The 14,736-nt window shown below is 40.7% G+C and overlaps 2 protein-coding genes across 2 annotated transcripts in view; both read right to left on the reverse strand.

Annotated features, from left to right (window-relative positions):
• Positions 1-60: 60 nt before the first annotated feature.
• bloc1s4 (biogenesis of lysosomal organelles complex-1, subunit 4, cappuccino) lies at positions 61-6,265 on the reverse strand. Its single transcript, XM_044170687.1, has 5 exons — positions 3,388-6,265; positions 2,202-2,273; positions 1,983-2,084; positions 1,080-1,214; positions 61-821 (listed from the first exon to the last, which is right to left on the reverse strand). The coding sequence occupies exons 1-5, from the start codon at positions 3,703-3,705 to the stop codon at positions 723-725; spliced, it is 726 nt and encodes a 241-aa protein (XP_044026622.1). The 5' UTR covers positions 3,706-6,265; the 3' UTR covers positions 61-722.
• A 32-nt stretch (positions 6,266-6,297) lies between these two features.
• pard6gb (par-6 family cell polarity regulator gamma b) overlaps positions 6,298-14,736 on the reverse strand; it is a 32,866-nt gene continuing 24,427 nt past the window's right edge. Inside the window, exon 3 of the mRNA XM_044170683.1 lies at positions 6,298-7,970. Coding sequence (XP_044026618.1) covers positions 6,883-7,970 — 1,088 coding nt within the window. The 3' untranslated portion in view covers positions 6,298-6,882. The remainder of the gene's footprint in view (positions 7,971-14,736) is intronic.

Below are 14,736 nucleotides of genomic sequence, written 5' to 3' on the forward strand. Positions count from 1 at the left end.
TCAATCACAGCTCCATCCCTGGCTCAAACTTTGATTCATCAGATAGTCTGACACAGCAACTCATCTACAATGTGCTTTTATTGAAAAGGTGCCATCAAAGATGTAGCCCCATATCAGTGAGGCAACTGTCATCCATAGACAGTAACATCAGGCTAGCAATAAAGTTAATATTTTTAAATGGAAGACATTAAATGCTTAACCGGAGGAGATCAATATTGCTTGGGTAGAGTGATGAGACAATAGAAATACAGATTAATTCATAACAGCGTGCAGGTCGTTACAAACACCAGTAACAAGAATGTAATTATAAAAAAAGATGGGTTAATACATCTTAAGATCTCTACAGCTCCTCCTATTGTTCCTTCTTTACAGTGTCCTATTGGCAAGTGGGATGACTTTGTCCTCCTGACTTGGCACAAATCCAACATCTGACATTGTTTTCTAACTAGTGAAAACAAGACTGACAGAAATAAGACCCATTTAGGCACTTTTAAAATCATTTTGCTACAGTTCAGTGCTTGTTGCTGCCAGGAAAATGACACTCAAAAATGCAGAATGTCTTGCACTTGACCAGTGACTTGTTCAGAAAGGCTACTATTGCTTTGTTGAGGCCACTGCACCAATAGATCCTCTTGCAATGGATGGCAGTACAAGTTGTCTCTACAGTTTCACCCAACAGGCCTCTGAGGTTAGAACCAAGTTATGTGTTAAATGTTAGCGCATCACTGCTCTGGCTGTGATGTGAAATAATCATCTGTCTGGAACACGCTGGGGATCTCTTGACGCTGATGTGGTGCTGGTCTTCTTGGGCTGGCCGGTTTCTGTGAGTGAACGGACACAAAATGAATCCTAATTATCCAATAGCATTGCCTGGAGTAGAATTACAACAACTGCTGTGCAGGATTTTAAATGCTTACTGGAAAAGGGGTCTCTTTTTGACTCAGTGGCACAAAACACAGCTTTGCACCATAATTCACTGGTTATTTGATGATTATTAATAAGAGAACACGTAAAAATCATAGGTAGTGAGCAAGCAAATGTAAAACTACAACTTCACAAGCACGTGAAGGAGCTCTCACATTTAAGAAGCCTGGGACACTCATTGTGCGGAGGATCTTCTTGAAAGCACCCGGTAGTGTTCCTAGTTCTCCCTCTGCCTGCGTGACCTGCTCCTCCATCGCGTTGACATTGGCTCCCACCATTTTTACAAAGGCCTGCAGGCACACAAGAATAACATAGCAAACAGCTGATAAAACTGAGATTCTTTACTTTAGAGAAAATTCATTCAAGACAGTTCAACATCACACTAATATAAAACTAGAGGTTTCAAAAGCCCATGCAGGCATTTGCTTATTCACAATCTTTAATAAAAAGGTTTTAACTTTAATTTGATTTCTTTAAAAAATAAAAAATAAATAAATAAAAGGAGGCAGATGAGTGAACTCGAAAAAGATGTTTGAAATAACTGAACTGAAAAATGTTAAGGAGAACTCAATAATAAAACGTAATAATATAATGATTAGAGAAATATTACATTGCTGAAAACCAACTCTGTATGAAAGCAATAGCTTTCATAACTTACAATTCTTATGTTTTGGATTGTACCATCATTAGTTACTCGGTGGGTGTGAAGCATTATTAGGATTTGAAAACAGGAACATACTGCACTCCTATACCAGTGTTTACTTCCATTACTGGAAGTGAAAATGGTCAGCCAATGAAGATTACCCTTTTCACAATATCTCTCAGAGTTTCTCCTCTTGTGAAGATATTTTGCTTAGTTAATTATCAATAAAAACTGCACACTGTTTACGTCACGTTACATCATAGGTTTCATGTCATTTCAGAATTATTAGTGAAGTCTGCTTTGGTCACAAGATTTATTTCACTGGATAGCGTGTATTACAAAAACACCAAATAAATATTTTGTATAAAAGTAGTATTAACCCTCTCAACCTTGCAAAGTTAAAATGATCACTTACCTCTAACTTATCAATTCTTCTGTATATTTGTCTCATTTCATCAGACTTCTGCTGGATTTGAGGTAGGTTTTCATTCACTATCTGGGAGGTATCATTACGGATCTAGAGGAAAAACACAAAAGGATGCGAGAGACAAATATGACATGTACTGTAATTCAATAAAAATGAGACACAGTGCATTCATTATCTTTTACGGTGTCGTAGCCCGACTTCCCTTACCATATCTAGCATTCCAACAAACTCATCTACTCTCGTCAGCATTTCTTCCAAGCTCTTCTCCAAACACAGGATCTAGGGGAGAAATAATTAAAAGAAAAAGCTGTGAAAATGTTACACATACCCAAACTAATTTGAAACCAAAGCTACATCAAGTTCATCAAATGAACGGAGCCAGCCTAGGACTTTTATGTGTTTCTTTGCACTTCAAATTCAGTCCCACACGCCAGTTACTGCTTCAATAAAATGCTTTTAAATTGTGTCAGCAGGGACCACAGGGCCAAAACACAGGGGCCTTTGTTTTCATACAGAGCCAACTAGCTAGCTCAGCTTCTTTATAAATTGCCTAGTATCACGCAGATCCAGTTAATGTCCACTCAGGAATGACAGCATCACAAGTAAAGCTTAAGAAATATAGACAGTTCTTACAAATATAGACAACTGTCTCCCTAAGCTGAAGACAGATGACCCTTTCAGTGTTGACATTGTTATTAACTGACTCTGTCAGGTCAGCCATTTATGTTTATGATAGTATGTCTAAATTAGTTTTATTTGAATGTAGGGCTTACAGTTGTGACAGAAAACAGAGCTGTGGACTCCTCAGGAGTAATAAACTGGACTTCATGGAGTTACCCCTTTAAAAGCATGTTTTATTTTGTAAATGTTCCTCTAGTTACTGTTACGGTGCTTCAAATTTAAAAAATGGTATTACATTGTGGAAGGGTGGATAATGACTTCTTTAGGACTCGAAAATACAAACTTTAGGACTTGGACTAGACTTGGAACTTTCCAGTTTTGATTAGGGACTTGACTCGTGACTTCATAGCCAAGACTTGACACTTCTTTGTAACTTGCAAAACAATGACTTTGTCCCATCTCTGCCATAACATATCTCCACATCCGAGTAAATCAGCACAATGTTAGTTGCTGTCATGGTGAACCCGAACCAGTGACGGCAAACCAATCATGTCATTACCTCAGTGTCGCTTAGCAACCACTTAGCCGTTGGTCAAGAACTGCATTGCTCGTTAATAGAAACGATTTATTAGCCAAGTATATTGCAGTGCTACAAGTATGTGCTACGCTTGAGCTAATCCATAAATAAAGAGCTAACGTTTACTTAGGTAGTTTGTACACAGTGCTTTACATGACTTGGTGGCTCTCTTGTGTAAAAGCCATCAGCACAAACCTCTTCTCCTGCTGTCGCCCTGATATAGGAGGAGTAGCTGAGGGCGGTGTGTCTCAGGACTTCGTCGTCCTGCTCAGGGTAGTGCTGGTCGGTTGTCGCGGGCTCTGCTGCTTCGTTGAGGCTCGGGCTTCGAGTGATAACGTTAGCTGCTGCGCCAAAACTGGGGCTCTGCGACACAGTACCGCTGCTGAGGATTTCGCTCACCATGGACAAACTGCTCGCGCTTTGGGAGACAATGCCGCTGTCTCTGCTTATCTCGGCGCTGGACTCCTCCAGGGGAGACAGTAGGCCCACTCTATCTACTCGATGATGGTCCATGACACCCGTCTTTCTGATCTACTGCCGTGTTTTGCCCATATAAAATGTGGGTTTGTCTTGTCAACTGACTGGATTACGTGTGTTGTGCAGCCGATGGTGGCTCATTGGGGTCAAAACAGTGTAGCGCACAATAAAGCGTTGAAAACGTCACCCTTTACTTTTTAGCCCACTTTAATATGCTGTAAATGTTCAGTACATGTATAGGCCTCATTGAAGTACATATTTCCAAACCCTAAAGCAAATAAACACAGAAAGATAATCACAAACACTGTGATATACTCATCAAAAATTGTCTTGAAGCAGAGCTTGTAGTGAATAGACGGACAGGGTAGTCGTTCATGATAATGAGTCAAAAGAGATGTCAGACAAATAATTTGCAAATTACTTTAGAAACGGGAAAGGCACAAAATTATGGTGATGTGTCTGATAGTTTTAAAAAAGTAATTTCATGTCATGATTTAAAATTGTAGGCTTACTCTTTCAACAACAAAAAAAAACCCCATTAACGACTCTTCGTGAGAAATTATTGTCCTATCAATTATAAAATGCTAATGTCAGTATTTTGTGACACTGATGTTCATTGCATGTATTGTACAGTTCATGACATACTATGTCATTGCAATCTCGGCCAGCAGATGGCAACCAGATTTACTGCATGGCAATGGACTTCAGTGGTTTGCACAGGTCTGACGCAGAGGCATAAACTATCGCATTGGTTTAAAAGGTTTATCACACCAACATACAAAATATCTAATAGAATGGATTAGCTGTCAAATCAGTTTGAAGAGAAGATGCAGCAATGGATTCCTCAATATAAAATATACATTTGGACATGGTCAGGTAAAAGAATCACATGGGTGGCATTAAAGTGATCTCCTCTGAGGATTTTTTGCACATCAAAATTTGACTTTCCTTATTTTAGATGTTTTTTAAAATGTAATCTTTAACAAGACTGTCAGCTTTATCAGTCTACGTTTGAATGTCAAATTTTCCAGCTGAGCATCTGTGTTACATGTGAGGAACATAGTTCTTTCAGACATTAGTGCTAAAACAATTTCAGATTACAAGGACCTACTGCATGTGCATGTCTTCTGCTGATATTAACTTTTATAATTCATATGCAGGTTGCCCATGATTGAAAGTCAGTGTTAAAGGCACTGATAGCCAAGATGTATTTGTGTGACATCCAGGATTGTGGATCTGCCAATACACTAAAATCTGCTGATTGGTGGTGCAGGCTGTAGTCAAGGCAGATCAGTTGGGTGTCAATGATCTATGATCTGTTTGAGCAGTGTGGCATCTTTAGTAAACACAGCAGACAAACATTCATTAGCAGAGAGGTGAAAGGAGTTTGCTGCTGCTGGAGGGCCTCTGACCCAGCACACAGCTGCATTCCTGCTGCATGTCCATGTTGAATATATTGGCTGTAGCTAGCAGCCAGAGGATGATAAAGACCGGTTGTGTCTGAAAAACGGAATTCAACCTTCAGATATTCCGTCTTCACCACGTGACGTCTAGAGTAAATTATCTTGCGATGAAACTTGACCTGTGTGTGCTACCCACTTCCCCTCCACCTGACTACTGCCTCCAACAAGCATGGTTTTGCTGCATTTAACTGCAGATTTACTTGACTGGAGTGAGGTTAAAGTGACAATGAAGTGCTCTCAATTGTTCATCATCTGTGAATAGTCATATTACAAGTAATCAGTGTGGTTTTACCTTCTTTGATATAGGTACTGAGGTTAAAACATCTTCACGGTTTTTACTGTAGCTGCAGAATGGTAATTAACACCACAAGTAATTTCCTGAAAAAGTCACAGCACTTACAACATGTTTTGTGGTTAGGCATTCCTTGTCTACAGATGCTGCCGTTGGTGAAGAAATTGTGATGTCAGCCTCTGCCATGATTATTTGCTTTGTTGACTGTCAGCAGTCAAGAGCTCCTGACTTGTATTCCTGAGGGGCTGTAACCAAAACTTGACGTTTTGTGTTGTTTTATATAGTTTTCCCCCCTAAAACCCACTCGAGCTGACCTGGAAATATCTTGGGATGTCACATTGTCTTTGTTTACTGTATGTTTAGTAGACAAAGCTTTTCTTTGCTACAAAAATTTGGTGAAACAAATTAAATTATAGCTAATCTATGCACACACAACTAAGTGACTAAGTGATGAAATTGAGGATTTAAAATGAGGTTTATCTAAGTCAAATTGAATCACAAACTTTCATCTGTCAGTGAAACATTTCTGTTAACTTTTAAACCTTTTGACTCGTGTCCTCTTGTTATTGGCTTTTTCTTTCTTTACAGGTCATTATATATCACTGACTATTTTCAGTCAGTTTTTGCCCATTAGTGGTAAAAAAACTAACTAACTAAAAAAAACTATCCATAGCATTTCTGAAGGCTATTATCCACATCCTCACAACTGCAATAGTAATAGCTATTCAAATGAGACAGCTGCAACACAGATACAATTATACAAATGAGGAATCAGGAACTTTTAAATGACACAATCTAAATCTTTTGGATGTCTGCATTTATCCATAAATGTAACTGCTGAACCAAACATCACATTTCTAGTTTGACAAATTGTGAAACTTAGAATAATTTATTGGAACAGATACAAGGATTTGATCACAATCATCAATGCATAAAATAACTATTTAAAAAAAAATCATACTCTACACAGCATTTATCAGAATATAAGAAATATAGATTTACTCTTTAAAAACATCCATAAGCAACCCCAAGTTGGTCCCAGTAATAAGAACAAAAATGATCTTAATAAAAGTGGTCACAAAAGTCAAAAAAGATATTAGGCTGTAGGCACATTCAGAACTCTAGGATACAGTGGAGTTGCCTAAAAACAGTTATTTGTTCTGATGCTTATTTCATACAAACGTACAAATCTTTTGACGTAAGACAAAGACAATTTTAAAAATACAGGAAATATATACATGTTCCTTGTTTCCTGGCTTGTAACTTCCCATTATCAATTATCTTGTAAAAACAAACAGAAGTTACAAAATTAGTATCTGACAAAACACACTCATGCTCATATTTATCCGGCCTAGTGTTCCAGTTTTAGTCTCTGAGCAGTTGGGATGTTTGTGTGTGTGTGTGTGTGTGTGTGTGTGTGTGTGTGTGTGTGTGTGTGTGTGTGTTTGTGTATAATTATTATAGGGTAATGACGGTGCCATCCTCTTCCACCCCTCCCCTGGGCAGTGCAAGACTGTGTCGTGGGTCTGTTTTCATGGAGCTGAGGATTTTGTGCAGGCTGCCGTTGCTGTGGCGGAGGGCTGGGTTGCTGCTGTGATGTGGAGGCTGTACGTGGGGATGGCGGTGCTGGGACTGTTGGTGTGGGTTGTGCTGAAGGTTCAGGTCTCTGTGGAGCTGGTAGCTGAGGCTGCTGTGTTGGTGGTGGTGGTGGTGGTGATGATGGGACCCTCCGTTGAGGCTCGGCTGGGAGTGGAAAGAGGCAGTGGAGACCACCGATAAAGGACGTGTGGGTGGGCTTGGGGGTGCTGCTGGGCCTGAAGCCGTTGTTGGTATCTGCAGCTGTGTGCGAGACACACTGGACGCTAGGGAAGCATTGGACCTCTGAGACGGCCGCTTGAGGCTGCTCTCAATGACAATATCTGTCTCTTCGTCACTCTCCAGGTCGTCTTGGTACCCGTGTGCTCCAGAGGATGTCACCCCCACTGAGGCCACCGACAAAGTTGGGTAACCAGTTGACCCGCTGCTGTCAGACGACTGGCCTGAGCTCCCCGAGATCCTGCTGCTGCGGACCACATTATTGCGCTGGTTCACTGGCTTGACTGTCACAATCAGGTTGTGGCTGTTGGCGATCATCATATCTGTTACCTGATCTAAGGACTTTCCAGTCACTTCAATGCCGTTCACCTCCAGCACCTCATCATTAACCGCCAGCAGCCCGGTGCTCTCCGCTAACCCTCCAGGCACCAGCCGAGATATGAAGATGCCGGGAACTTTCTCGAGCCCGTGTGGTGTCACCCGCACGCTGGTTCCATCTCGGATGTAAAAGCCCAGGGGTTTGTCCGAGCCGTGACGATACAGTCGGACACGGCGGTGAGATTCAGGTAGGATGTCCACATCAATGATGGAGGAGACAGGCCGGAAGTCCTGGGGCATGCCGATGCGGATGTGTGGCCTCTTGCGGTTGACGTCATTATTGCGCAGCGCGACCACCGCCTTCTTCCTGCGAGTTATTGTGTTGGTGCCAAAGTTAGCATAGTCAACCTCTTCTGCAAAGAAATAAAAGGAGACAGAGAAAAATAAAGTGTTAGAAATGTGATGTTTAGTGCTCAGGTTTCATCATTGTCCACAAATGTTAAAGGCAACAGGAAACAAGGAAAAACTAAAATACCTAAAAGGCACAAAAAAGATTGAGAAAGGAGGATTTGGAAAGTTTAAACAAACTGACAACAGAAAGAGTTTCCATCCTGGAACTTCAAAACCTGTACATGAACACTCCAGTCCTTGCCTACATCTTTAAATCAAGCCACCTGCCTTACAAACTCAACAACATTTTTTCAAACTATGCGCAGATGTGCTTGAAAGAAATTTTCCTGCCACAGACCTGCTAATCATTTATACAGATTTGACTCTATATGTGACACAACATAGTTCTTATTACTGAAGCCATAAACAAGGCCAGAGTGCTTGCTGGTTTACGCTATGACTGAGTTAAGTATGAAGCCAACGTTTTTACAATGAGTCCAACTTATATATGAAAAACGACATGTGAGCAACTGGATTCACATGCTGGTAATACTGAGACTCTGTGTGTGTGTGCACGTTTGTATGAAATGCTGAGTGAGCAGAACATTCCTGCCTGTCCTGTGCATTTCTGCAGCCAGGTATATGTACTATCCTCAGTACAAACATGGAACTCAAAAGATATAAAAATACTCATTGTGCTTTACAACAGTTAAAGGTTCACCACTAGCTGAACTAGTAAGAGACCGCAAAGGATATAGTATAATGTGGAAAGAATGAGTTGTGAGGGAAGATCAGTGTGGTAATCTCAGTTAATGCATGATGTTTCCAACCAGAGATTTAGAGCAATCAATAAAACAATGAAAACCTTCATAGAGGACTAGATCACCCTCGCAATGAAAGAGTTGCTTCTTCAGAACAACATAGCCACTGCCAAACATGCTCATGTACTGGCTTAAATTAAAAAAAAAATTAGGGAGGGAGGATTGAGGTTTTTCAAGAGTGGAATGAAAAATATACTCTGGGGTGTCACACTTAAGAAAAAAATACATTCATTGAGTTGTGGTTCTGACAAAGACACAGTGTTAGATAGTGAGAGAAAAAACAAAAACTTGATAGCTCTCTAATCTTCCCTTCTCAGGAAGACAGGAAATCTGGACACAGCAAAGCCTGATGTGACAGGAAGTGAAGGTCCCCAGGCGGGAGCATCAGCTCCTGCACTTCCATGGCAACGGCAATGAGTCATCTTTGCCCTACTGTTTGGGACACCTGCTTTATGAAATTATTGTGGGTGAGCACACTATAATTTTGGGCCCCGTCTTCAAAAGTACACTGTGGAAGGAGAGAACACAAACAAATATGGAGTCTCTCTGAGCAGAGCCAGCTGGCCAGTTGTCCCTCCAGCCTTAGAGGAGTGTGGACATCTGCCATACGACTCCCTATGCAATGCTGACTCATCATTAATATACGTTTTCTTCCTCCTCCGCCTCCACTTGCTCCTCCTGAGCAGAGTGTTGACTAAGCAGAATGTTTTACTACAGCTTCAGAAATGAAGGGTCTGTGGGGGGAAATAGAGTGAAACTTGATGCAAGCCCCCACTGTCAGGAGAAAAGAAGCAGCTTTTGTGGGTGTCAGCAGTGACACCGACCACAGTACACATGACGAATTGGCGATGACAAAATTGGGGAAAAATAAGAATGATAAATGAGTGTTAGTGAAACAGAAGATTGACGTCTTTTGGCATAGCATGAAATAATGTTGTCAAGTGCTCACAGACTCAAGCCAAGCTGCTGTGCCAAGTGCGTTATACCAGATAAAGAAATAGCCTGGAAAATGCCTCTTATCAGCTTTTGCTGCTTTAAATGAATCTCTTTAAAAATGACATTTTTAAAAGCAAAAGCTTCTGAATATCATCAAACTTAAAGTGCATGGTATTCTTAGTTTTCTGTCCATGTTGTGGCAGAAGCTGATTTTGATTGAATCCAGACAAGGCATTTGCTACAGGGCTGGAATTTCTGCCACAAGTGCAAGTCTCCCTGATGGGAACCATGTTGGAGGGGAATGCTGCAGAGTCTCATTACAGGTCTATGGTGCAACACCCTCCTCCTTCCACACCCTCACCTCAGTCTGAAACTAACGGTATACCACATCACTAGTGTATTTAGTCAGGAAGATGATCTTTCAGTCAGAAATCCTACATGTACAACTATAATTATGCTTTCTATTTCTAATGTCTCACAGCTGTTCTGCAAAATCCCATAAGAAGCCCATGTTGGTGTAATTTGTTTAAAGAAACCTACAAATACAAAGACATGGGGTGTGTTTGATATGTCCTAGGGCAATAGCTGAAGAGGGAAGATTAAAGTTAAGCCGAGCAGTGGTTAAATCTGGGTTTGGGACACCTTGTGCTGATTACACTGATCAAAATTCACTGGGAGCTCTACATTTTAAAAGGGTCTATGTCTAAATTGTGTCTCACGATGTCCTTTGTCCTCATATTGTTCAGCAATGTAACTAACAACAATAACAAATCAACATACACATCTCCCCCTTCCATTTCTCTTTCTAAAAGTAAAACTAGCAACTCAAAAGGGAAAGGTAGTGAGCAGAAAACTAGCACAAGCCCAGTGCAAACCAACAGACACAATCACACAGGTACTGACTTTGACGATGGCTGTTGATGGCTGACGATGTGAGCCAAGTAAGTAAGAAAGAAGGCATTAGACAACAACGAAAACAGCTACAGGTGAAGCAGAATGAGTTGTCACTCACATTCAGCAAACCCTGAAGTTATTTTATGTTTCAGGAAAACAGAAATACTACACATATTTTGTTCAATCGCGACTAGCGAACCGACTCATGACCCCCCCGTAGCTATATAGTTTAGAGAATATTATAAACCTGTCTGCTGCTTCAGCACCACAGACAGCGCCATAGATTTATCAATCACAGCACACTACTGATATTTCAGAGGCCATAGATTCTAACTTGCACAAACCTCAGTCAGATAAAGGATCAATGAGCCAGGCAGACTACACTAACATATTCAACTAAACAACCCCTCTGCCCCTGCACTCTCTCTGCTACTAGGGGATGGAGAGGGGGGATGGCAAGTTAACAAGGGGGATGCATTTTGATAATTTTGCTAACAAGGGGGATGGAATGTCCCTTCAAATTGCCTACTGCATATAACCTCTAAGTGCACCAGAAGAAGCTACAGCATATTCCCCTTGGTTAGTAAAACCACTGGAGCGTCATAAGGATTACAGTATTTGGAGATGCCAAACAAATTAAAATGTCGAGTCATAGAACCAGACTGTGGTAGCAAAACCCTGTCTGTCTCTGTCTGTCTGCAGACCTGAGGTATTATATTTAGGATCAGTGCGTTCAAACTGACAAGGGTTTTTCCATTGCAAAGATAAACATTATGCTCGCAGCTACTGTGTGAGAAAAAAAACTCTGCTGAAAACACTCCATAGTAGAAATTGTGACTACAGTCTAGGATAATGCAAGAAAATGACTTTTCTCTTTAAATTACAGATCAAAAAAGACTTTTCTAAACCAGTCCAACCTCATAAAAAGGTCACTGATTACTTCAAAGACGCTAAGTAATTATGAACTACCAGATGTCACTGCGTTCTAGTTCTTACTCAATCCTGCCAAGTGTGGGAGACACACATACATACAGAGGGATTCTGGCGCAGAGCTAAACTAAGTGAGCATGTTCCAGCCGATCACACAAAGGTTATCGTAACAACTCCTGACAAACCTAATCCCTGCTACACTGAAGCATGATGGGTAAGCCTATGTGAACCCGTTGATCAAAGACTGTTGGGTCACTGCCAGGCATTTGCAGGCTAAACAGCACCTCAGATCAAAGCCTATTAGAAAAGCTTGGTGTTTCAATTACCTCTTACTCGATATTTCCACAATGTTATTTACTATCAAATGTAATTTTCTGATCACAGTATGGAATATAAAATGACAATATAGGTGATACACAATCTAAGAACACGCCAAGCATGTGTGCACATACCAGCTGTTTGTATTTACCCTAAACTTCAGTTTGTTCCAAACTTAAGGTCAGGGAATTCCACTAGAAATACTAATAGCGGGCCTAAATGCTGTAAGGGATGGTAAAAGCATTCATTCACTTAAATAGCATTAAACATCTGTGGTAAAGAGTATCAGTAAGGGTAATATGAGAGCTCCCACACATCTTGGTGGATAAAGAAAGATTCAGATTTCCACATTGCCATGTTTTCCAGCATTGTAAACCTAAATTCTGCATTGCAATTCTGTCATAAAGTAATCATGTAAAGGTGTTTCATTTAGGAATACTGGAGCTAAAATCCCATGATGCCAGACTACACCACCTAATGTGGCTCCAACCCATAACCCACAGAAGGTCAGGTGAAAGAGGTCAGAGGTGGAAAGATGGCTTCTGGGGGACTTTTACATTCTGCTCTCTGCTGATGTGTGTGGCTGTATGCATGAGTCGGCATGTGTGTGCACGACACTCGAGGAATGTGGTGGTAAACCTGCGTAACTTCTCGAGACAGACATGGGCTGCTTTGAAGCAAAACAACTGGCTATTATAAGCTTGCCAAGATACGGTTTAAGTAATGTGATCAATCACTGGCATATTACTAATCTTTTTCACAGCCATACTCAGTGCTAACTTAAAATGAAAACTACCTGACAATCATATAAATGAATCATGAAATGTGTTTTGTTGTAATATTGCTGCACTGGGGAGAAAAAAACAGAAGCATTTAGAAGCCAGCTAACTAGTTTCTATCTGGTTTTCAGTTGCTATTGAATGCTTCATGCTGTTCTTGTACTTCCAAAGCAAAGGAAAAAGAAGAAAAATAGTCTTTGTTCCACTGAAGCCCACCTCTAGTTAACCAAAGCTATGAAGAGAAGGCCCTTTAAAGTCCTACTGCTTTTCCACCATCTCCCATAAAAGACAGGAATCTAAAGAGTTTTATGATCAACCATTAGGGCCTCTGTGCACACTTGTTCCTGGCAGGTCTTCTAACATTCCCTACTGACTCGACACAACTGTAAACAAAGACCGAAGAGACGATGGAAATCAACCAAAACAAAAACACACTTCTATTTTTGACAAAGTGTTTCCAATCCTTCTTATGCTTTGATTTACTTTAGGTGTGATGGAATGTGAGTAATACACAATTGGTAGGAGGAATCTGTGTTTGTGTACGCCACTCTGTAAGCATTGGTGTGAAAAGGCGGACTATTAGAAATGCTAACATTAGCTCCTGGCTTTACGCAAGTGAATATGCGACACCACAGTCACAACACGACTGGTATGCTTTTGGTTCCCCTCAGCGGCACCACAATCACTAAGCTGAAGTTCAGACTAATAATGTTTGAAGAGGTGTTTGGGGCCAGCTTCATGTGTGATATTTCACACAGGGCTTTGTGAAAATTGGCTCTCTATGTTAAGAACTTTTGGTATACCTGTGTTGGCAAAGAGAACATTACGAAGACACAACTAGCTGCTGGAACCAGAGCCAGAATTTATAATGATTTTTCATGATGTGTCAGTGTTGTGTGCACAGTGTTAGCATGTATGAATGCACATACATGCATCTGTAACACCACACATGTGGTGTTACAGAGGCACTGTTAGTCTGTATGAATGGAAATCTTTGTGCTTGGTGGGCAGTAAATGGAGGAACATACTGTATCCATCTTTAGTCACTGTCAAAGCAGCTGTAAGAAAATGTACCTAAAAAACACACTTTGTTTTGTTATAATTCAAGAACTATATTGTTTATAAGAAGACTGACTTAATTATTTCTGATTTTAAAACATAACAGCCTTGTTATTATATGCATGTGAGACTTGGGGTAGATACGACAACATCAACACCTTGCTAACAGCTTTAGTGGTGGCCCCTCAGGGGTGTGACCCCTGGTAATGATATTTCTACCCAGTGATATGACCCAGACGCTAGCAGCCCATCTGAGAAACATACAAACACACAACCCTTCAGACTGCTTCACAGAAGCAATATAGCCAACTACTGTGGTAACACAAGACCATGCAAAGAACACATTACAGTTGGGTATTGAGATATATGAAGCATGTATGAAATTCTAATTAAAAGCTACATGGTAGAAAAGGTTTCAGTCGTAGTCATCTGGACACTGTTTTCAGAATCAAGACGTTTCGGCTCCCATCCGGAAGTCATTCCCAATTGAGAATGACTTCCGGATGGGAGCCAAACGCCTTGATTCTGAAAACAGTGTCCAGATGACTACGACTGAAACCTTTTCTACGATAGAACACTCCTGGACGAATGAGGGACTACACCGTCTAAAAGCTACATGCTTTTTTAGCATCTTGAGTACTGATCACCTTATTGTCGATGTCCAATGAAAACCATCTCCAAATTTGGTGATTTTTAATTTTTCTGACAGACTTAAAGGACTAGTTAGAAATTTTGGGAAATATATCAGTTTTCTTGCAGAGAGTTAAATGAACATTGATACCTCTCTCTTGTATGTACAGTACATTTTATGAAGCTACAACCAGCAGCTGGTTAGCTTAGCTTAGCATAAAGACTGGAAACGGGAAAATCAGATAGCCTGGCTCTGTCCTACTACAGTAATTAACACATTATATCTTATTTGTTTAATCCATACAAAAACCAAAGTATAAAAATGACAATTTGCCATTTTATGGGTGTTATGTGCCGCATGTTTTCCCAGGAGCAGTAACTTTGTTGGTCGCCTGGCAACTGTTCTATTCCAAGAAACTGGA

Source organism: Siniperca chuatsi, linkage group LG17, assembly GCF_020085105.1.
Source record: "Siniperca chuatsi isolate FFG_IHB_CAS linkage group LG17, ASM2008510v1, whole genome shotgun sequence".
NCBI lineage: Eukaryota > Metazoa > Chordata > Actinopteri > Centrarchiformes > Sinipercidae > Siniperca > Siniperca chuatsi.